General features: G+C 40.2%; 1 protein-coding gene across 2 annotated transcripts in view; it reads right to left on the bottom strand.

Moving 5' to 3' along the window:
- Window positions 1–19,387, bottom strand: part of Gm15107 (predicted gene 15107) — a 44,036-nt gene extending 24,649 nt beyond the window's left edge. The window contains exons 1-3 of one of the 2 annotated variants that reach the window (XR_878261.1): window positions 19,247–19,387; window positions 1,976–2,101; window positions 1,177–1,256 (exon numbers count right to left, since the gene is read on the bottom strand). Coding sequence is in view for 1 of the 2 variants with exons in the window: in NM_001081648.1 (NP_001075117.1) it covers window positions 1,177–1,256; window positions 1,976–2,101; window positions 19,247–19,262 (222 nt within the window). In the remaining variant the exon portion in view is untranslated. The remainder of the gene's footprint in view (window positions 1–1,176; window positions 1,257–1,975; window positions 2,102–19,246) is intronic. The other variant, NM_001081648.1, reaches the window with a different exon arrangement.
- Window positions 19,388–23,075: the final 3,688 nt, after the last annotated feature.

Below are 23,075 nucleotides of genomic sequence, written 5' to 3'. Positions count from 1 at the left end.
GGCCTCTTACAGTACTTGGAGCTAAGTCACAGCTAGTCAGATCCTATATCCATTCCAACAACACTGGGATTACAGGTGTACCCTTGACCAAGACCAAGTTCTGCTTTTTGTGTGGGTTCCATGTCCCCATTCTCCTTTGCAAGTGCTCTTACCCTGCAGACAATTTTCCTGTTCAACCACTGTTTAACACCAGATGCTTATATAACAGCTTAAGAATAACTAGTTCTTACTGTTAAGCTGAACTACTGATACATATCAAAATTCTTGTCCCATGACCCAGTTACCTATGCCAGTTTAGAAGTACAGGGAAGTATAAATTTTTCCTCTGGAAAGTTCCAGAATGTGTTTCATATCCCATTTCACTTAATTTCTATCTTCACGTGATTTTTTAATGTGTATAGGTTTGTGTGTGTGTGTGTGTGTGTGTGTGTGTGTGTGTGTGTGTGTGTTTATGTGTGTGTTTTATGTGAGATTATGCCCCATGTGTGTGGTGCTTACAGAAACCAGAGGAGGGGTTAAAGCCCTTGAAACTGCATTTAAGTTATAGGACCACTGATGTGGGTGTTGAGAGCTGAACTTGGGTCATCTGGAACACTAGCAAGCACTTTTAAATACTAGGGTATCTCTCTACTCCAGATTTCTGGTTCATACCATTAGTTTTTGAGGGTAGTAAACTATTTTTACACTATAGCTTAAGATAAAAATTTATATGAGGACAAAATGAGAATAATATTTACAATTAATGACAATCACAAACTATCTATTTTTGTACCTTATAAATTCAAAATTCCCAATGATTAAAATAAAAAATAAAATGTTTCCTGAAATAGTTGAAGGGGCCTTCCTCCTGCTGCAATACACTGCCCACCCCATGATGATCAAGGTTTCTGACCCTCTTCCTTTTGTACACTGCCTTGATCATAGTGTTTTTTTACAAAGAAAAGTAATTATGATACCTAACATATAACACCTTCTTTTAGTTTCATCACTGGAAGACTGAGACAGGACGAACATCAGAAATTCTTTACCAACCTAGGCTACATAGAAAGTGATATACTACCTTGTACTATGGAACTTGTAAGACCTTGTCTTCAAAGAAACAAACACACTCATCTCTAAAAGAACTATGTTACATCTCAGACTCTTGATTTCTGTTAACCCTTAGTGTTCACTTACCAGATGAAGTAGAGGATGATTTGCTGAAAATCTTTGTCTGAAAAAATGGCCATTTCTTCCCCTACTGTCACGTCTGTGTCCTGTGTATTATTTTGAGAAAAATTATTTTCCATATTTTCAGCAGTGAATTCAGTATCTTTTAGAAACAGTTTTTAAAAGATAGGCCTTGTTTTGAAAAATGACTTAGTATTTCAACACTCTAACGTTGTCTGCTTGTCTCACTGAATGCTATACAAGAGTGATTGTCCATTCTATCTATACTCAGCATTTCAAAGTGGCAGTCTTCAGTTTATGTGGAATTCAACATTTGGTTGTATATGGTACCAAACTGGAAACCTATCTAGAAATAATATAAAGACTACGACAACATAAAAATTCTGTTACAATATGTTCCCTACTCCAAACAATACTGTTAGGTTTAAAGAAGACATTCTTCCCATTCAACCTTATTCCATTCACTCAGTGACATTGTTTTCTAACAAAATGTCTTTGCTATAGTGATTAGGCTATTGATCATGCACTTAACACTCCTGTATTGCCTCCCAGTAGTGGATCAACCTGGCAAATTTAAAACAATTACCTCCATTGTTAATTTCTACCCCTGCTCTCCATTAGAAAAGCAGCTCTTATAAATGAAACATATTTTTTTTCATCTGAACTGGAATTAAACTCTTACCAACCTTGTACAAGTCCATGTCTGAAAAATATGAAGCATGTAACATAATATAACATTAGAACAGTGCAAGTTCAAAAATCTGCCTGCTCGTTTTTACCACCTGTGCTGTTCAGTGTACTTTACCTCTCCCTCGCGGATGTCCAGGGAAAAATGCTTGCCCTCTGGAGCTTTCTGACTGTATGTCATTCTCCTCATTGTATTCTTCTTCAGAATTAGCAGCTTCTAGATATCTCAGCTGTCTAATTTCGTCTGTACAAGATATTACAGAAAAATTAAAGAAATGAGAATTCAAATGACAATAACGTCTTCTTAGCCAGAAATTGACATCATATTTCATCATATTATGGAATATATAGAACTGTTAATCCTTTAAAAATCCTAACACTATAGTAAAAGAAAGAATAATTTGTAACAAACTTGCACAACGATAGCAAGATTAAGAGGTTTTATTGTTTCTCTTTACACCACACACACACACACACACACACACACACACACACACACACACATTAGCAGGTGTGTTAGAAAGAAATGTTAAGTCTCTTCTCCTGGAGCTGGAGCTAGAGTTAGAGTTGCAGGCAGGCATGAAGCAACCTGCTTATATGTAGGAATTGAACTCTGATCCTCTGAAAGAAAAAATACTCTTGAAAAAAAAGTTAAATGTTTCTTAAAATTTAATTCTTGGAGAATTTCATACAATCTATTTTGATCATAATCACCCTCCTCATCCCAGATCTAACTCTTCTTCCTTACCCATTCAACTGTGAATCCACCTATTTTTAAAACTCATTAAGTCCAATCTATGTTGCCTATATACTCTTGGATATGCAGCTATCCACTTGAGTGTGGGTAACATGCTAGCATCACAACGTTAAAGAATACAGACTATCCCCATCTAAGCAGCTAACAGTTGCCAGGAGAAATTTCCCAACTCTCCTCAACATGCCAGGAGCTTGTTTGACTTGAGGTACTGGTTGTTCTAGCACTACCATTTCTCCATCTCCATGAGAGTCAACAAGATATTTCAAAGTATTTATCAGTTTCCACACTAATCTTAAATTTGAATAAGAGCTGATATTTTATTTGGTCAATTGACAATGATCCTGTGAAAGGCATCCCTACAACACAGAAACCTTTGAGAAACATCAAACATATTTAGCAATAATCAGCAATTCTACATGTTACTGAATCAACTAGGGCAATTCAGCAGCTTTTCTATATACCATCAATAAACATACAGATAATAAAAATGTGGTATATGTACATTATGCAATATTATTCAGTTGTAAAGAAAAATGATATCATGGAAACTTTGCAGGCAAATAGATGAAGGTAAAAGAGATCATTGTGAGTAAAGTAACTCAGACTCAGAAAGATTAATGTTTCATATTCTCACTTTCTGTCTCTTCTGAGGTTCCTAACTATAAATATGCAGATATGAATATATATCCTAGAGTAACTACAGAGACTTAGGAAGGCAAAAGTCATCCCTCCAATAGTAGGAGCATGGAGAAGCTAAAGAGAGGAGGCTGTTAGTATCATAGAAATGATCTGATCAGGGAAATTCAAAACAGATCTCTAATTACTGAAAATGAGTGAGGTAAATATAGAAGGGGTACAATAACATTAGAGATGTTTAGAAGAAGCACGAGGAATAACTTGAAACTATGTAAAGAAACACTTATGACAATATAATTCTCTGATATATATATATATATATATATATATATATATATATATACAGACATACATATATACATATATATACACAGACATACATATATACTTATATATATATATACAGACATACATATATATGTGTGTGTGTATATATATATATATACATATATATATATATGTATATATATATAATTTAAATGACAAACTTTCATCTCTGTTGAAAATGCTACTTGTAAGAGCCAAAGACAAGCAAGCAAATTCACTAACTCCCACTGAGAGAACCCCTTTTTTGAGGTCTTTGTCAGGGTTGTTCATGAAACTCCCAAAATATTTCAAGCTGTTTCTATTGCCCTTGATTGCGATTGGGAGTGTAAGGAAAGTCCATATTGGAGAAGTGAACATGCACATTAGATGCTGGCCCAGAGACCTCTGAGTTGGAACTGACCTGAAAGCCTCCTCCCTGAGAACTTGCACTCATGGTACTATAAGGACATACAGGTTTCCAATGGATGGAAGCAACCAATACTCCTATCCACTTATGATACCTAAATTCCAGACCAATCAGCATTGCATAATAGCACTGGCAGTATAGTTTTAGCACCAAACCTTGCAGTAATCGACTGCTCTTTAACTGGACTTAAAGACTCATTCAACAGGTGGGAAATCACGGTTGGTACTTTAAAGTAGCCAAGTACCCAGGTCTAATGAAGCCATGGATTGTGAAGAAGAATGTACAAATACTACATTACATAACCAGACAAATAATTTCTTTTTCAACGTTTTTTTATATACCCCCAGAGAAATAGAGTCTGTTGCAAAGAGAGGACAAAAACTTCTCTTTGTACCAGATTGAAACAATTACAGAAAACTAGAAGTCTAATGCATTAATACACCAATAAAACAAAGTGCCTACTTGAATATTATGCAACTTCAGGCAAGAGAAGGATGAATGGTTTTTAGAGCCAGAGGAATAATGAGTTTGCTCTCATAATGTATCTCCCTGGAATGCCAGAAGTGAAATTCATAGTCTCACCAACCTGACTTATAGGAGACCTGAACAAGAGTGTCGCCAATGGACATGCTAATGTGGACATTGAACACTCAAGAGAACTTAACACTACCTAAAGAACTTTAGGCAACTGAAGAACACTGAGAGGAAGACAAAGTCTCCTCCCCAGGGAAGAGCACACCAATTGTTTACCACAAAGCAAATGGTCAGCCCTAAAAACATAAACATAGAAGATATATTAAATAGACTTTTCATGTTTCATTTATATTTTAGGAATACACATTAACACATATACATACCTGTGATGGGGTAGGGAAAGAAGGAGTTTAGTGACAACAATTTAATGAATAAAGAGTACAATATACTTGGAAACAGCAAAGAGGAGCAATATGGTAGGTTTGGTAGGAAGAAAGGGAAGGGAGAAATAGTGTAATTATAATATCGAAAACTGTTCAAATATATGGAAAATATTAATCTGAAGGAAACAAATGTACAATCTAAACTGATGGATGATCCTGGCATTACCAGTGATAAGCACAATCTCAGCACTTAGAAGGGTAAGGCAGGTGGGCTTCTACACATCAAATTATCTCAAAAATGTGAAAGAAAAATAAATAAATTCAGCAATATTTCAATTGAAATGAAAGGAAAATGATTATTAAAAATGGTATCTACGTTCCCATATTAGAAATGTCTGATGACTAAAAAGAAATATTTAAAATTGCTTCTTGAAAATATATCAAGTATTTTAACAGTGACATCCCTTTAATTTTTATAAAATGGTTTATTTATTTTTTAGATCCTGCTAGCTAGACAATAAAATAGAAGGGGACAGAAATACTTCTGTTTTGTTTCTTATAGCTTCTGTTTGATGGCAGGATCCATATGTCACAGTTGGTAAACACTTGCCATGCAAGTTTTAGGACCTGAACTGGAACCTCACAAGCTTCCCTTTTCTGAGGACCTGTGAGATGGTTTAGTGTGTAAATCCAGTTCTTGCCATGCCTGACCCTGTGACCTCCGTGTTGAAAGGAGAGGAGCAGCTACTCTAAGTCAAACTCTGACTACCACAGGTACACTGTAACATGACACACAAGCCCTGAACACACACAAAGCAAATTAACAGAAAACTTGAAAATGTTTGAACCAAAGGGTATATAAATTATGAACTTTTAGAAGGAAAAAAGACAGGAGAAGCCCTGGGACTTACTGGACAGTCAATCTAGCCTAATCAATAAATTCCAAGTCTCAGGGAGAGACTTCTTTCAAAACAACAACAACAACAACAACAAAAACAAAAAACAAAACACACAGGAAGATGGCTCCTGGGGAATAAGACTCAAATTTGACCTCTAGGGTATTTTCAATCTTGTACAAGAATTCCTACACATGTAACAGCTACCGTGTACACACAAACATGCTTACACACATGTATATATACACCTGCAAATGCACTTGTCTACACACACACATACACCAATTTGTTAGGAAAAGAGCAAAAGAAAATTTCTCACATTATGCAGTTTGTATTTGATTACTACAGTAAATGAAATTGGTATGAAATTGAAATAGTTTTTTTTTTAACAGAAAACTTTTTTTCTCAAATGTATCCATGTGGCCTGTGAAAATTACTGTATATTATTTGTGACCCAGGAACAGCACACAACTCATTTCATAGGAGATAAAGGTAACACAAAGCACCAACTTCCTGGTTTGGTGGCTTACAGTAACAAATTCTGACACTAGAGGGCAGAAACGAGAAAAGGAAAACAAGGGGCAGCCGGTGCTATGCAGACAGATCCTGTCTAACTAAAAATAGGAGAAGATACAGGATCAGAGATCAAGTCCAAGTAGATCAAGGACCTTCACATGAAACCAGATACACTGATAGAAGAAAAGTTAGGAAAGAGCCTCTAACACATCTGCACAGGGGAAAATTTCCTGAACAGAACACTAATGGCTCAGGCTCTAAGATCAACAATTGAAAATGTGACTTTATAAAATTGAAAAGCTTCTGAAAGGCAAAGGACACTGTTAAAAGGACAAAACGGGAACCAACAGATTGGCCAAAGACCTTCATCAACCCTACATTCTATAGAGTGCTAATAACCAAAATATACAAAGAATTCAAGAAGTTAGACTCTAGAGAACCAAATAACCTTATTAAAAATGGGGTACAGATCTTCTGTATTCATTTCTTTGTTGAGGGAAATCTAGGCAGTTTCCAGCTTCTGGCTACTATAAATATAGCTGCAATGAACATAGTGGAGCATGTGTCCGTATGACATGTGGCAGCACCTTCTGTGTATATGGCCAGGAGTGGTATAGCTGGATCTTCATTACTATGTCCTATTTTCTGAGGTCCCGCCAGACTGATTTCCATATGGGTTGTACTAGCTTGCAATCCCACCAGCAATGAAGGAGTGTTCTTCTATCTCCACATCCTCACCCACATCTGCTGTTAGCTTAGCGTTTTTATTATTGGATATTTTCTTCATTTACATTTCAAAAGTTTTCTCTTCTCCTGGTTTCCCCTCCAAAAAACACCTTCCCCCTACTCAGCAACCCACCCACTCCCACTTTCTGGCCCTGGCATTCCCCCAAACTGGGGCATAGAGCCTTCAAAGGATAAAGGGCCTATCCTCCCATTGATGGACATCCTACTAGCCCATCCTCTGCTGCACATGCAGTTCAGCTGAGTTTTTGATCTTAGCAATTCTGACTGGTGTGAGGTGGAATATCATGGTCTTTTTGATTTGCATTTCCCTGATATCTAAGAATGTTGAGATTTTCTTTAGGTGTTTCTCAGAGCCATTTGAGATTCCTCAGTTGAAAACTCCTTGTTTAGAGCTGTATCCCATTTTTATTGGATATTTTCTTTATTTACATTTCAAATATTTTCCCCTTTCTGGGTCTGTCTCCCCTTCTGAAATGCTCTATCCCATCTCCACTCTCCCTGCATCTATGAGGGTGCTCACCCACCCACCTGACCACTCCCTTCTTCCTGCTCTGGCATTTCCTTACACAAGGGCAATGAACAGCCTCAGGCCCAAAGACCTCTCATCCTACTCTGCCTCATATGTGACCAGCAACATGGGTTCCTCCATGTGTATTCTTTGCTTGGTGGTCTACTTCCTGGGAGCTTCGGGGTTGGGGGGGGGGAGTCTGGTCTGTTCACACTGTTATTCCCTCTATGGGGCTGAAAACCCCTCAGCTCCTTGAATCACTTCTCCAATTCCTCCATCAGGGAACCCCAAACTCAGTCCAATGGCTGGCTGTGAGCATCTACCTCTGTATCAGTCAGGCTCTGGCACAGTCTTTCTGGAGACAGCCATATCAAGTTAACATCAGCAAGCACTTCCCAACATCCAAGCTGTCTTGGATGCAAGCTGCTTTTCATGGTGGTTTGCTGTGCTGAGGATCAAACTCAGTACTTTGTGCATGCTGGTCAAGCACTCTGCCAACTAAGCTGGACCCTACTTCTTAACAAACACAGTTTACAAATAAAGGCCTTTGACAGTTCTCCTGTTTTTATTTTATTTTATTCATTTCATTTTATTTTTATTGTCCCTTTCATGCATCCCCCTTCCCTGTTACCCCTCCACAAACTCCACCTCCCCCCTCTCCCCACTCTCCTTTGACTTGATGAGGGTGCTCCTCCAGCTACTCACCCACTCCCACCTCACAGATCTAGCTTCCCACTACACTGGGGCACCAAACCTCCACAGGACCAATGGCTTCCCTTCCCATTGATATCAGATAAGCCCACCCTATGCTACATATGTACCTAGTGTCATGGATCCTACAAACGCTGTACCCAAATCACCGTAGCCACAGCATCCAAAGGAGCACAGATTTGGATTGGCAAGATGTTGTTTTACAAGCCATACTATGGTCATTTAAAAAGAAAAGAAAAGCAAAACCAAAGAACCCTGTTTTTAAAAGTGTATGTTTTGCACATCATTGAGACCAGGTATCACTTTGCAGCTCAGATTTTACTCAAAATTATATAAACCTGTTTCACCTGCCCCAGTCTTCTGGCTACAGGGTGAGCCTCCACGTCCAGTCTTTTATGAAGAGCCTGAAAACAATCTCTCTGTGGACCTGGAGTAGGAAACTGAGGGTCTTGTGAATACAACATTCAGACCTACACCAACTAAGTTCCATTACTGGAAGGGGATTATAAGCATGTACCATTATATTGAATGCAGGTATTTATCTGTGTTAGGCATGTACAGTACAAGGTTAACTACATCTCCAGGTGTGTGCTCTCCATTTTTATACAGGAATGATCCCATACAACATTTATTAAAAACTCAAGCAAAGAAATTTTAGACTTTGGGCCCTCGTTGGCTTGTAAATTGTATTAATATTTTTATCTGAAAGCATTAATTTTGTGAGAGCATTATTCAATAATTACAAAATATTAAAACAAGACAAGTTTTCTACACACTGAATCACAACTGAGAAAGTACTTCATACAGTGGACACTCTAAAGAATGTGACAGAGGAGATGGGGGAAAATTCATGAGTCTCGCTCCAGTGCATGGGAGACCCTCGGTGTCATCACCTGTGATGGGTGGAGACAAGTTAAGTAACAGGTTCCTCTCACTCTCTGAGATTCAAGCTATACTTACTTCCAGAAGCCTTTAAAATGGGGATTGTACAGATTTCCTTAGTGTCTTTCTTAACTAGATAATTGGAAATTTAAGAAGAGAGCATTGCTCACATATTAGAGTGCCAAGTGTTAAATTAATACTGTACACTCCATAAATCTTTGTGTGACTATAGTTGAGGACATCTGTTAGGCTGTCTTGGAAATGCAAGAGAATATCACAGAACTCTGAACCAGGCCTTTTTTTTTTTTTTTTTGTCTTATTGTCTAAAAGTTAGACATGGCAAACAGAGAGCCACAATTTTAGGCATGTGTTTGCTTTTAAATCCAATTCTGGTATACTTAACACCTTTTACCTTAAGTAAGATTTATAATGTAGTTTGGGATATTAATATTAATGACAAGTATAAAAATGATATCTTGGCCCTTTTATATATTTATTTTGTAATTATTTGTATGTGCTTATCTATATGGCCATGTACTTGCATGTGTGTTCTGGAAAGCAGAGTATGGACTTGGATACCAGGGACCTGTAGTTAGTCATGTTTTAGCTCTCTTGGCCCCAGAACCCAGTACCATAATAAAAGGGGAAACTGGGGTTAAAGGGTGCTCAATTGGCAGTCTGAAAGGAAAGATCCTTTCTAACTGAAAAAAAAAAAACAAAAAACAAAAAACAAAACAAAACAAAACAAAAAAAAAAAAAACAAAACAGAAAAAAAACAAAAAAACCACCCAACTCAGTTACTACCTCTTCATCTATCCATACCATCCCCAAGGCCCAACTTTAGACTCTCATATTGGCTTGGTACACCACAAAGAACATCAGACTGAAAGCTCTGCCATTAGTTAAGGAAATTAATACACTAATATTGCAGGCCAGAAAGTGACCCTTTATTCGCTTCCTCCTCAAACAACTTCTAATAATGATTTCTAAGAACAATCAAGGAAACCAACGAAATTAATGCTCACTCGTTCTCTCACTTCAAATATAGATATTTAAATTTTTACTTTTAGGCACATGGCTTTGGAGACAAGATTATCTGCTTTTGGTCACCCCTTATCAGACTTTCTTTTCCTATCTCTCGTCTGGTGCTCTTTTCTGTAATCTGAATCCTATATACCATATATTTTTAAACTTTGGGTTTTTTGTTTGTTTGTTTTTTGTTTTCATAGACAGGATCTATCTGAGTGACACCTCAGTCTGGGCTCAAATACATAAATATTTAATTGTCTCTACCTCACACGTGATGAGACTTAAGTCATGTGTTATCAGGCCCTGCAACCTCTCCCCATTTCTTTCACTCTTTCTGTGTCTTCCTGTTTCCAGCTCTGGGTATAAGTATATTCTCTATTCTGTGCTTCCAGTCAGTTACTCCTTTCTCAACAGTGTGCAGATCCACTTGTTCCTGCAGCAGAGGTTGCTTGTTAAACAGTTTATGCCATATTCAAAAATATACTCTCACAGACAGACACTCACAGTCACAAAAACACCCAGAAACACAGTTGCACACACTCATAGACACACACAGACTCAGGCACACAGACACAGAAACTCACACAGACACACACATCCCATACACACACACACACACACACACACACACACACACACACACACACACATATTTTTCTGTTACTTTGAAGCCCTTGTTAATGATAACAAAGTGCTGCTTAGTGAGAATGTTCAGGGAGTAAAAGAAGGAAAGGACTGGGCAGGGAGGGGCTGCAGTATTAAGCTGTGGCTTGTGGGATAACTGAAATCTATATCCAGGCATGGGACAATAGTGATTTATACAAACAATCAAGGACACCCATCCAACAAATGTTCATGCTCTACTTTTTCTGTCGTTTAATTTGAGGATCCCTGGAAAGCTAGCCTAACATCCACGAATGAAGCCCATCCCACACCCTCCCAGCCACGTCTCCTTAAAAAAAAAAATCCTCTGTTATACCCTTCTGGCATTCTAATTCCCAGATTCCTAGAAGGCAATCCCTAGGCTCGAGGTATGTGATCCTGGAGGTGGGAACTCTGCAAGCTCCCTGTCCTCACTCAAAAACAAGGGCCGTTTTACTGTTGCCCCATCCAATATCCATCAATCACTAGGATGTTTATAGTTTCCCTTCCAGAATAGAGGGTTTGATGGGGTAGAGGGGCACTGCGCCAAAACGTCTAAAAGCCCCTCCTCGAATGAGGAAGTCAGGAGAGACAGAGCCCGAGCCCTCTCGGGAATTCTCCACACCTCCAGGCGCCATTTTGAGCCGCTAGGATTATGAAGAGGTCTCCCAGTCAACAACCTTTTCTGACCAGTGGGAACCCTGAGCAGGGAGAGGGGTCGCGCTGCTACTCTCAAACTAGAGAGAACTGGTTACCTTCATGGTTCACCATCAGGTTGCCACCTCCTGTGAGAGTCCCAGCACCTCAAAGCCCAGAGATCCACTTGCTGAGGTGTGTCTTCCCCGGACCAGTCTGAGGCTATCAACAGTTTCCTAAAGGCGTTCTCCAATCACTGTGCTTCCTGCACTGTTGCAGAGGCTCAGTGGCCAGAGTTCAGCCTATGCATAAATTATGTGAAATGTATAACCTGAAAGTAAGAATGCTTTTCCCCCCAACAACTGGTCCCTTGATTTTCTGTGTACCCAGCTTGATGACTTGCTGGCTGGATTAGAAATCAAAATGGGAATTATTTTCCTGCTTTTTTTTTCTCTGTTAAAACAACTGGAGACATATAACAGGTGTTAAACTCTTTCCATGGAGGCCTTAGGACATGAATTTGATGCCCAGATTCCCTGCAGAAACCACACACTCAAGGGCCAGTGAAATGGCTCAGTGAGTCACTGTAGTTGCTGTCTTTTGAACAACCTAAGCTGGATCCCTGGGAATGGCATGGTGAAAATAATGAACCAACTCCTGCACCTGATGCTCTAATCCACACATATATGCACCATAGCATGCCACATGACATCTGACTCCATACCAAAAGAAACAATATATGGAAATAATATGTAGAGCACCATGATTTAAAACAGTAATCCCTCCTGTGTGAAGGCAGAACTCAGAGAATCCCTAGGATGTTATAGTGGACAACTACCTTGGCCTGACTGCTAAGCCCCAGGTCCCTCTGAGAGACTGATCTCAGCAGACAAGAGGAGGATTCCTGATGAACAAGTGTCAGAGGTACCAGTTAGCCTCCACATGGAATTAGACACACCTAACAGCATTACTGTTACATACAGTACATAAAAATGTGTACGTGTTCACATAGTAACAGAAGCACACAGAGATGTAGCCACACCCTCACCATCATACACACACACACACACACACACACACACACACACACACACACACACACACACAAGAGATTCTGGCAGAGAAGAAAAGAAAAAATAGATTATTTGCACAGTGAGCATGTAATTATTCCTTAAACTCTTGCTCTGGGATCATTTTAAACCTCAAAATGTTTGCTACTATTTCTCCATGAGGCCATTCAAAGGTACTTAGTAACTGATTTTCTCTGTAGCTCTAGAATATAATTCAATCCACTTTATGGAAAGACAAACTTAAAGCAAAGTGAACAACAAACCTGTGTGGTGGCTGACACTAAAATCTTGCTCTAGCGGAAGACCACAGCAATGTAAGACAGAGAGGGCCAGCCAGTGCTGTGTATCCAAAATCTATCTATATACATAAAAATCACCCAAGGTCACAACTTGTTCAGAACTCCTGAGGTTTACTTTATCATAGAGTGCTTGACTAGATTGCACCAAACACTGAATTTGATATCCAGGGCAACATCCTATCCAGACAGACTGTACCAGTCTTGAATCCAGTTTATTGCTTGCTTCATGACTCAATGGAAAATAACCATGTTAAAAAAATATAACATGTTAAATTAAAAAAAAATTAAAATTTTACTTAAGGCACATGGCTTTGGAGACAAGACTACCTGCTGTTTTTCAGACCCTAGTTTTTCAGACCTTCTTTCCCATGCCTGTCCTGGTTCTGTTTTCTCTAATCTGAATCCTCTATATCATTTCTTTTTTAATCTTTGGTTTTGTTTTAGGAGAAAGGGTCTTTCTGTATGAAAGCTCGGTCTGGGCTCACATCCACAAATATGCCCATGCCTCTGCCTCACCACTGCTAAGAATCAAGTCATTTGCTACCATGCCCTGAACCTCTCATTTCTTTCACTCCTTCTGTGTGTTCCTGTTTCCAGCTCTGGGTCTAACTGTTTTTTTTTTTAATTCTGTGCTTCTAGTCAGTTACTCCCTTCTCACCAAAGTGCAGACACTCCTTTAACCTGCATCCTACGCAACTTGTTAAATACTTTATGCCATATTCACATTCATACTCTCAAAGACAGACTCACAAGGACACAAACAAAACCAGAGACAGTCCCACACACTCACACACACACACACACACACACACACACACAGAATACACAGACCCTCAGACACACAGACACACAGACACACAGACACAGGCACGCACACACAAACACACAGACACACACACACACACACACACACACACACACACACACACACACTTTCACTGTTGCTTTGAAGCCCTTGTTAATACCAACAAATTGCTGCTTAGTGGATAGCCAGGGAATGTTCAGGGAGTGAAAGAAGGAAAGGCCTGGGCAGGGAGGGGCTGCACGATTAAGCTGTGGTTTGTGGGATAACTGAAGTCTATATCCAGGCATGGGACAATAGTGATTTATACAAACAATCAAGGAAACCCATACAACAAATGTTCATGCTCCATTTAATTTGAGGATCCCTGGAAAGCTAGCCTTACATCCATGAAGGAAGCCCATCACACATGCTCACAGCCACGCCCCCTAAAAAATCATGTGCTATACCCTTCTGGCATTCTAATTCCCAGATTCCTAGAAGACTAACACTAGGCTATAGTTATGTGATACTGGAGGTGGGAACTCACCAAGCCCATTGTGCTTACTCAAAAATAAGAGCCATTTTACTGTTGCCACATCCAATAACCATCAATAGCTAGGATAATAAAGTTTCCCTTCTAGAATAGATACTTTGATGGGGTAGAGGGGCACTGTGCCAGAACGGCTAAAAGCCCCTCCTAGAATGAAAAAGACAGGAGAGATAGTGCCCTAGCCCTCTCTGGAAATCTCCACACCTCCAGATGCCATTTTGAGGCACCGGGGTTATGCAGAGGTCTCCCAGTCAACATCCTTTTCTGACCAGTGGGAACCCTGAGGAGGGAGAGGGTTCACGCTGCTACTTTCCAACTAGAGAGAACTGGTTACCTTCACAGTTCGCCATCAGGTTGACACATCCTGTGGGAGTCCCAGCCACCTCAAAGCACAGAGATCCACATGCTGAGGTGTGTCTTCCCCGGCCCAACCCGAGGCTCTCAACACTTCCCTAAATGTGACCTCCAATCACTGTCCTTCCTGCACAGTTGCAGAGGCTCAGGGGCCAGAGTTCAGCCTATGCTAGGCCACACAACGCCTCCAATCCCAAGTGAGGGGCGGGGAAAGCATCTATCTTCACATGCCTGCTACTCTGCTACCGAGGGGCATTTTCACAAAGTTCAACCGCTGGGATGGAAAACCTGGAAAAACTTCATCATGCCATAAGCTTTTCTACCAGCTCCTTAAATGTATTCTCTGTTGTATACTAGAAAAATCCAGATCATTACTAACGGGCTCTAAATAGTTCTGTTCACACTGATCTCAACTTGTTTTATTTCTTTTCATTTTGATTTCTCAGTTCATCTTTTTGGTTATTTTGCCTCCGTGTTGCCTGTGACTCAAGTGTGTGCATGATGCCTGTGCAGTCCATAAGAGGGCTCAGTTCTCCTGGAATCCATGGTTGTGAGCAATATGCTGGGAATCAATCCGTGTTGTTGAAGAAACAGCCCACCCAATATTCTTAACTATATGGTGTCAGAGGTGAGGAAAAAATATGATAGAAAGAAAGATGAAATTTTAAGACCTGTAAGTCATGCAAAGAACTCAGAAATTTCTAGTAGTTTGTGAGCCTAGAGGCTGCCTGGGGGTGAGAAAAAAAGAAAAAACAACCTGGATATTCCCCTTACTTAAAACATTCCTGGGAACAGCTTAACCTTAAACATAGAGGAATGTGAGGACATAACAGGGCTATCTAAACTGAGTCAACTATTCACAGAACTCTGACACCCTGCACATACATGTAATTTTTCTGCTGATGTTTGAATAAGCCAATAATGTGCCGCTATGCTGAATTCCAGACCCCTAAGCCCCTTACCCCATGAAAACCCCGAGCTTTTGAGCCTCGTGGACAACATCCTTTATCTCCTGTGTGGGGATTCATGTTGGTCCAGAACTCTGTAATTAAACTACCTTGTCTAATTACATCAAGATGGTCCTTCGTGATTTTTTGGATGCATGCTGAATGGGGAATTGAGTGAGGGTTTCCCCTCTAGGTTTTATCAGGATATGACTCAAGGGTTCCTAAAGGAGTATAGAATGCAGACTCTGGTTTTATAATTGGAAAGGGTAATTAAGACCAAATCTTGAAGGATTTTTAAACTTAAATGTACTTCCCATTAAAATTGGAAGGAGATTATACATTTGTAGCACATGTTTTATCTACATTTCTGATATATTCCTGTCTGGTCCTGAAATTGGGCTGTAGCTGAAGTGTCCATGTAAATAACTCTTATCTTCCTGACCTAGCCTCATTACATTTGATTACCTACACATATTCTTAGATATTATTATGTTTCTAGTCCATTATTCTTGACATCAAACTCAGATTCTCATGCTTGCAAGCATGCACTATGTCCCAGAACTCAGCCTAGCCAGCAGTCATTTAATGTTCCAGTGTATTACATGAGCCTGGTATTGAAGTTTTGAAAAAACAGTTTGTCTATTTTGAAGAATACTCCAGGTAGGACTGTGTATATGCAAAATCCCAGCACTGTTAAAAGCAGAAGAATGGGGAATTTACTGTCACCCTCAGTGACAATGGTTGTTTCCAGCCAGCAGGCTTTAAAGGAAACACATTCTTAAAAACCAAACGAAACAAATGAAATTATCACATCCCTGAATGAGCATTGCCTGACAGATTATATCTACAATTTCATGTCTTAAACTGCAGAAGCAGAAAGATTGCATTGGAATGCCAGTTCAGTGAACGCTGGATTTTAGGACAGACCATTGACCACAATATTGTTTCAAGACAGGTTGCCCCTACACTATGAAGTTTCACAGAAAAAAAATCAAGAGGTAAATAAACGAAGTTATGAATACACAAACACATAAACAAATCCAGCATAATATCAACTGAAAGGTCAGAAAATCATAATAGGATAAGTTTTCTTTGCTTCCAAACTCTAAATGCACCGATGATAAATGCATATGTTATTTGAAAGTAAGAATTTTTCCCCCATGCACCAACCCACAACTGGTTCTTTGATTTTCTGTGTACGCAGCTTAATATCTTGATGGCTGGATTAGAAACTCAGAATGGGAATAATTTTTCTGTCTTTATTTTTTTTCTGTTAAAAGATCTTGTCTTTTTTTTTTTGTCTGTTAAATAAACTGGAGACATATAGCAGTTGGTAAACTCTTTCCATGGATTCCTTAGGACCTGAATTAGATGCCCAGATTCCCTGAAGAACCACACACTCAAGGGCCAGTGAAATGCCTCAGTGAGTCACTGTAGTTGCTCTTTTTCTGGGCAAAATATGTTGGATCCCTAGGAATGGCATTGTGAAAAGAATGAACAAACTCCTGCACCATATGCTCTAATCCACACATATTTGCACCATAGCATGCCACATGACACCTGACTCCATACCAAAAGAAACAATATACATAAATAATATGTGGAGCACCATGATTTATAACAGTAATCCCTAGTGTGTAAAGGCCGAGCTCAGAGAATCCCTAGGATGTTGTAGTGGACAACTACCCTGGCCTGACTCCTAAGCCCCAGATACCTATGAGAGTCTGGTCAGAAGACAGGAGGAGTATTCCTGATGAACAAGAGTCAGAGGTAACAACCTCCACATGGAAGTAGACACACCTAATAGCACAAATACACAAATATGTGCACCTGTTCACATACCAACAAAAGCACACAAATATGTAACAACGCCTTTACCTACATACACACACAAGCGATTCTGGCAGAGAAGAAAGGAAATATTATGTTAGGTGTGCAGTGAGCATGTAATTATTCCTTAACCTCTTGCTCTGGGATCATTTTAGACCTCAAACCGTTTGCTCCTGTTTCTCCATGAAGCCAGTCAAAGGTACTTCGTAACTGATTTTATCTGTAGCTCAGGAAATGAATACAATCGGTTTTTTGGAAGGACAAACCAAAAGCAGAGTGAACAACAAGCCAGGTGTGGTGGCTGACACTAAAATCTTGCACTGGCAGCAGACCCCAGCAATGTAAGACAAAGAAGGCCAGCCTGTGCTGTGTATCCAGAATCTGCCGACATATATAAAAACCACTCTAGGTCTTAACTTGTTCAGAAGACGGGAAAGTTACTTTTTCATAGAGTGCTTGACTAGATTGCACCAAAGCACTGAATTTGATACCCAGGGAAGCATCTGATTCAGACAGACTGTACCAGCCTTGAATTCAAGTTATCCCATGCTTCAAGACCCAATGGAAGATATCCTGCAGTGAGACCTTGTTAAAAAACAATACCTTGGTAAGTAAAAAATTTAAATTTTACATTAGGCACATGGCTTTGGAGACAAGATTAACTGCTGTTTGTCAGACCCTAGTCAGACCTTTTCTCATGAATGTTCTGGTTCTTATTTCTCTATTCTGAATCTGCTATATAATTTCTTTTTTAATCTTGTTTTGTTTTAGGAGAATTGGTCTGTCTGTATGACAGATCAGTCTGGGCTCACATCCAGAAATATGCACTTGCCTCTGCCTCACCACTGATAAGACTGAAGTCATGGGCTACCATGCCCTGCAACTTCTCCCCACTTCTTTTACTCCTTCTGTGTCTTCCTGTTTCTAGCTCTGGATGTGACTGTATTCTTAATTCTGTGCTTCCAGTCACTTACTCCCTTCTCAACAGTGTGCAGACATTCCTGTAACCTACAGCCTATGTAACTTGTTAAACATTTTATGCCATATTCACATACATACTCTCATAGACAGACTCACACAGACAGAAACACACCCAGAGACAGTCCCCCCAACACACACACAGAATACAAAGACCCTCAGACACACAGACACTGACACAGACAGACAGACAGACAGACAGACAGACAGACAGACAGACACAGACACAGACACACACACACACACACACACACACACACACACACAAACACACACACACACATTTTCACGGTTACTTTGAAGCCCTTGTTAATGATAACAAAGTGCTGCTTAGTGAGAATATTCAGGGAGTAAAAGAAGGAAAGGACTGGGCAGGGAGGGGCTGCAGTATTAAGCTGTGGCTTGTGGGATAATTGAAGTCTATATCCAGGCATGGGACAATAGTGATTTATACAAACAGTCAAGGACACCCATCCAACAAATGGTCATGCTCTACTTTTTCTGGCGTTTTAATTTGAGGATCCCTGGAAAGCTAGCCTTACATCCATGAGCGAAGCCCATCCCACACCCTCCCAGCCACATCCCCCTAAAAAAAATCCTCTGTTATACCCTTCTGGCATTCAAATTCCCAGATTCCTAGAAGGCGATCCCTAGGCTCTAGGTATGTGATCCTGGAGGTGGGAACTCTGCAAGCCCCCTGTCCTCACTCGAAAATAAGGGCCATTTTACTGTCGCCCCATCCAATAACCATCAATCGCCAGGATGTTTAAAGTTTCCCTTCTAGAATAGATACTTTGATGGGGTAGAGGGGCACTGCGCCAAAACGTCTAAAAGCCCCTCCTCGAATGAGGAAGTCAGGAGAGACAGAGCCCGAGCCCTCTAGGGAATTCTCCACACCTCCAGGCGCCATTTTGAGCCCCCGGGATTATGCAGAGGTCTCCCAGTCAACATCCTTTTCTGACCAGTGGGAACCCTGAGCAGGGAGAGGGGTCGAGCTGCTACTCTCAAACTAGAGAGAACTGGTTACCTTCATGGTTCGCCATCACTTTGCCACCTCCTGTGGGAGTCCCAGCCACCTCAAAGCACAGAGATCCACTTGCTGAGGTGTGTCTTTCACGGACCAGCCTGAGGCTCTCAACACTTCCCTAAAGGCGTCCTCCAATCACTATCCTTCCTGCACTGTTGCAGAGGCTCAGTGGCCAGATTTCAGCCTATGCCAGGACACACCACGCCTCCAATCCCAAGTGAGGGGCGGGGAAAGCAGCTATCTTCACATGCCTGCTACTCTGCTCCTGAGGGGCATTTTCACAGAGTTCCACAGCTGGCCTGGATAACTTCGAAGAACTTCATCATGCCACAAGCTTTCCTATCAGCTACTTAAATCTATTCTCTGTTGTATACTAGGGAAATCCTGATCATTATTAACGGACTCTAAATAATTCTGTTCACACTAATCTCAATGTGTTTTATTTCTTTTCATTTTGATTTTTCAGTACATCTTTTTGGTTATTTTCCTCTGAGTTGCCTGTGACTCAAGTGTGTGCCAGAGGCCTTATCAGTCCAGAAGAGGGCTCGATTCTCCTGGAATCGATGGCTGTAAGCAATGTGCTGGGAATCAATCCCTGTTGTTTGAGGAAATGTTCTTAACTATATGGTGTCAGAGGTGAGAAAAAAATAGGATATAACTCAGGAGTCCCTAAAGGAGCATAGAATGCAGATTATGGTTTTATAATTGGAAATGGTACTTAAGACCAAATCCGAAAGAATTGTTAAACTTAAATGGTGTCAGAGGTGAGAAAAAAAATATGACTGAAAGAAAGATGAAATTTCAAGACCTGTAAGTCATACAACGAACTCAGAAATTGCTCAACCTAGAGGCTGCCTGGGGCTGAGGAAAAAGAAAACCAAACCCAGGATTGCCCCGTAATTAAAACAATCCTGGGAACAGCTTAACCTTAGAGATAAAGAGGAATGTTAAGACATAACAGGTCTATCTAAATTGAGTCAACTACTCACAGAACTCTGACACCCTGCACTTACATGTAAATCTTCTGCTGATGTTTGAATAACCCAATAGTGTGTCGATATGCTGAATTCCAGACCCCTAAGCCCCTTACCCCATGAAAAACCCTAGCTTTTGAGTATCCTGGTCGACATCCTTTATCTCCTGTGTGGGATGCATGTGAGTCCAGAGCTCTGTAATTAAACTACCTAGTCTAATTACAGCAAGATGGTCCTCCGTGATTTTTGGGGGGTGCACACCGAATCGGGAATTGAGTGAGGGTATCCCCACTAGGTTCTATCAGGGTATGACTCAGGGGTTCCTAAAGGAGTATAGAATGCACAATATGGTTTTATAATTGGAAAGGGTAATTAAGACCATATCTTAAAGGATTTTTAAACTTAAATGTACTTCCCATTCAAATTGGAAGGAAATTATACATTTGAAGTACATGTTTTAGCTACATTTCTGATATATTCCTGTCTGGTCCTGAAATTGTGCTGTAGCTAAGAGTCCATGTAAATAACTCTTATCTTCTTGACCTAGCCTCATTACATTTGATTACCTACACATATTTGAGGATATTATTAGGTTTCCAATCCATTTTCCTGGGCATCAAACTCAGATTCTCATGCTTACAAGCATACACTATGTCCCAGAACTCAGCCTAGACAGTAGTCAGTTCATGTTCCAGTGGATTACATGAGCCTGGTATTGAAGTTTTTTAAAAACAGTTTGTCTCTTTTGAAGAATACTCCAGGTAGGACTGTGTATATGCAAAATCCCAGCACTGTTAAAGGCAGAATAATGGGGCATTTCCTGTCATCCTGAGCCACAATGGGTGTCTCCAGCCAGCAGGCTTTAAAGGAAACACGTTCCTAAAAACCAATCCAAACAAATGAAATTATCACATCCCTGAATGAGCATTACCTGGCAGCTTATATCTACAATTTCATGTCTAAAACTGCAGAAGCAGAACGATTGCATTGGAATTCAGGCTCAGTGAATACTGGATTTTAGGACAGGCTTTTGACCAAAGTATTTTTTTCAAGACAGGTTGCCCCTTCACTCTGTAGCTTCATATAAAAAATTAAGAGGTAAATAAACGAAGCAATGAACAGACAAACACATAAACAAACGCAGCATAATTTCAAATGAAAGGTCAGAAAATGGTAATAGGGTAAGTGTTCTTTGCTCCCAAACTCTCAATGTACCAATGAAAGATGCATAAATTACGTGAAATGTGTAACCTGAAAGTGAGAATGCTTTTCCCCCCAACAGCTGGCCCCTGGATTTTCTGTGTACCCAGCTTGATGTCTTGTTGGCTGGATTAGAAATCAAAATGGGAATAATTTTCCTGGCTTTGTTTTCTCTGTCAAAAGAACTGGAGACATATAACAGCTGTTAAACTCTTTCCTTAGATGCCTTAGGACCTGAATTAGATGCCCAGATTCCCTGCAGAAACCACCAACTCAAGGACCAGTGAAATGGCTCAGTGAGTCACTGTAGTTGCTCCCTTACTGGGCAACCTATGTTGGATCCCTGGGAATGGCATTTTGAAAATAATGAAGCAACTCCTTCACCTTATGGGCTAATCCACACATATATGCACCATAGCATGCCACATGACATCTGAATCAATCACAAAGACACAATATATGGAAATAATATGGGGAGCATCATGATTTATAACAGTATTCACTCATGTGGGAAGGCAGAGCTCAGAGAATCCCTGGGATATTGTAGTGGACACCTACCCTGGCCTGACTGCTAAGCCCCAGGTCCCTATTAGAGATTGATCTCAGCAAACATGAGGAGGATTCCTGATGAACAAGTGTCAGTGGTAACAGTAAGCGTCCACAAGGAAGTAGACAAACCTAACAGCACTACTACACACACATGTGCTCCTGTTCACATACTAACAGAAGCATACAGAGATGTAGTCATACCTTCACCATCATACACACACACAAGAGATACTGGCAGAGAAGAAAAGAAAAAATAGGTTATGTGCACAGTGAGCATGTAATTATTCCTCAACCCCTTGCTCAGGGATCATTTTAGACCTCAAAATGTTTGCTCCTGTTTCTCCAAGAGGCCAGTCAAATGTACGTATCAAATGATTTTCTCTGTGGCTCAGGAATAGACTACAATCCGTTTTATGGAAGGACAAACCAAAAGCATAGTGAGCAACAAACCAGGTGTGGCGGCTGACACTAAAATCTTGCACTAGCTGCAGACCACAGCAATGTAAGACAAAGAGGGCCAGCCTGTGCTGTGTATCCAGAATCTGCTGACATATGTAAAAACCACTCAAGGTCTTAACTTGTTCAGAAGACGGGAAAGTTACTTTTCATAGAGTGCTTGACTAGATAGCACCAAAGCACTGAATTTGATACCCAGGGCAGCACCTGATCCAGACAGACTGTACCAGCCTTGAATTCAGATTATCCCATGCTTCATGACACAGTGGATGATAACCTTGTTAAAAGAAATGATAACATGTTAAGTAAAAAAAATTAAAATTTTACTTTAGGCACATGGCTTTGGAGACAAGACTACCTGCTGTTTTTCAGACCCTAGTTTTTCAGACCTTCTTTCCCATGCCTGCCCTGGTTCTGTTTTCTCTAATCTGAATCCTCTATATCATTTTTTTTTTAATCATTGGTTTTGTTTTAGGAGAAAGTGTCTTTCTGTATGAAAGCTCAGTCTGGGCTCACATCCACAAATATGCCCTTGCCTCTGCCTCACCACTGCTAAGAATCAAGTCATGTGCTACCATGCCCTGCAACCTCTCATTTCTTTCACTCCTTCTGTGTCTTCCTGTTTCCAGCTCTGGGTCTAACTGGTTTTT

This window comes from Mus musculus, chromosome X (assembly GCF_000001635.26).
Source record: "Mus musculus strain C57BL/6J chromosome X, GRCm38.p6 C57BL/6J".
NCBI classification, from domain to species: Eukaryota; Metazoa; Chordata; class Mammalia; order Rodentia; family Muridae; genus Mus; species Mus musculus.
Note: the sequence above shows the minus strand (reverse complement) of the source record. Positions and strands in the feature narration are given on the sequence as shown.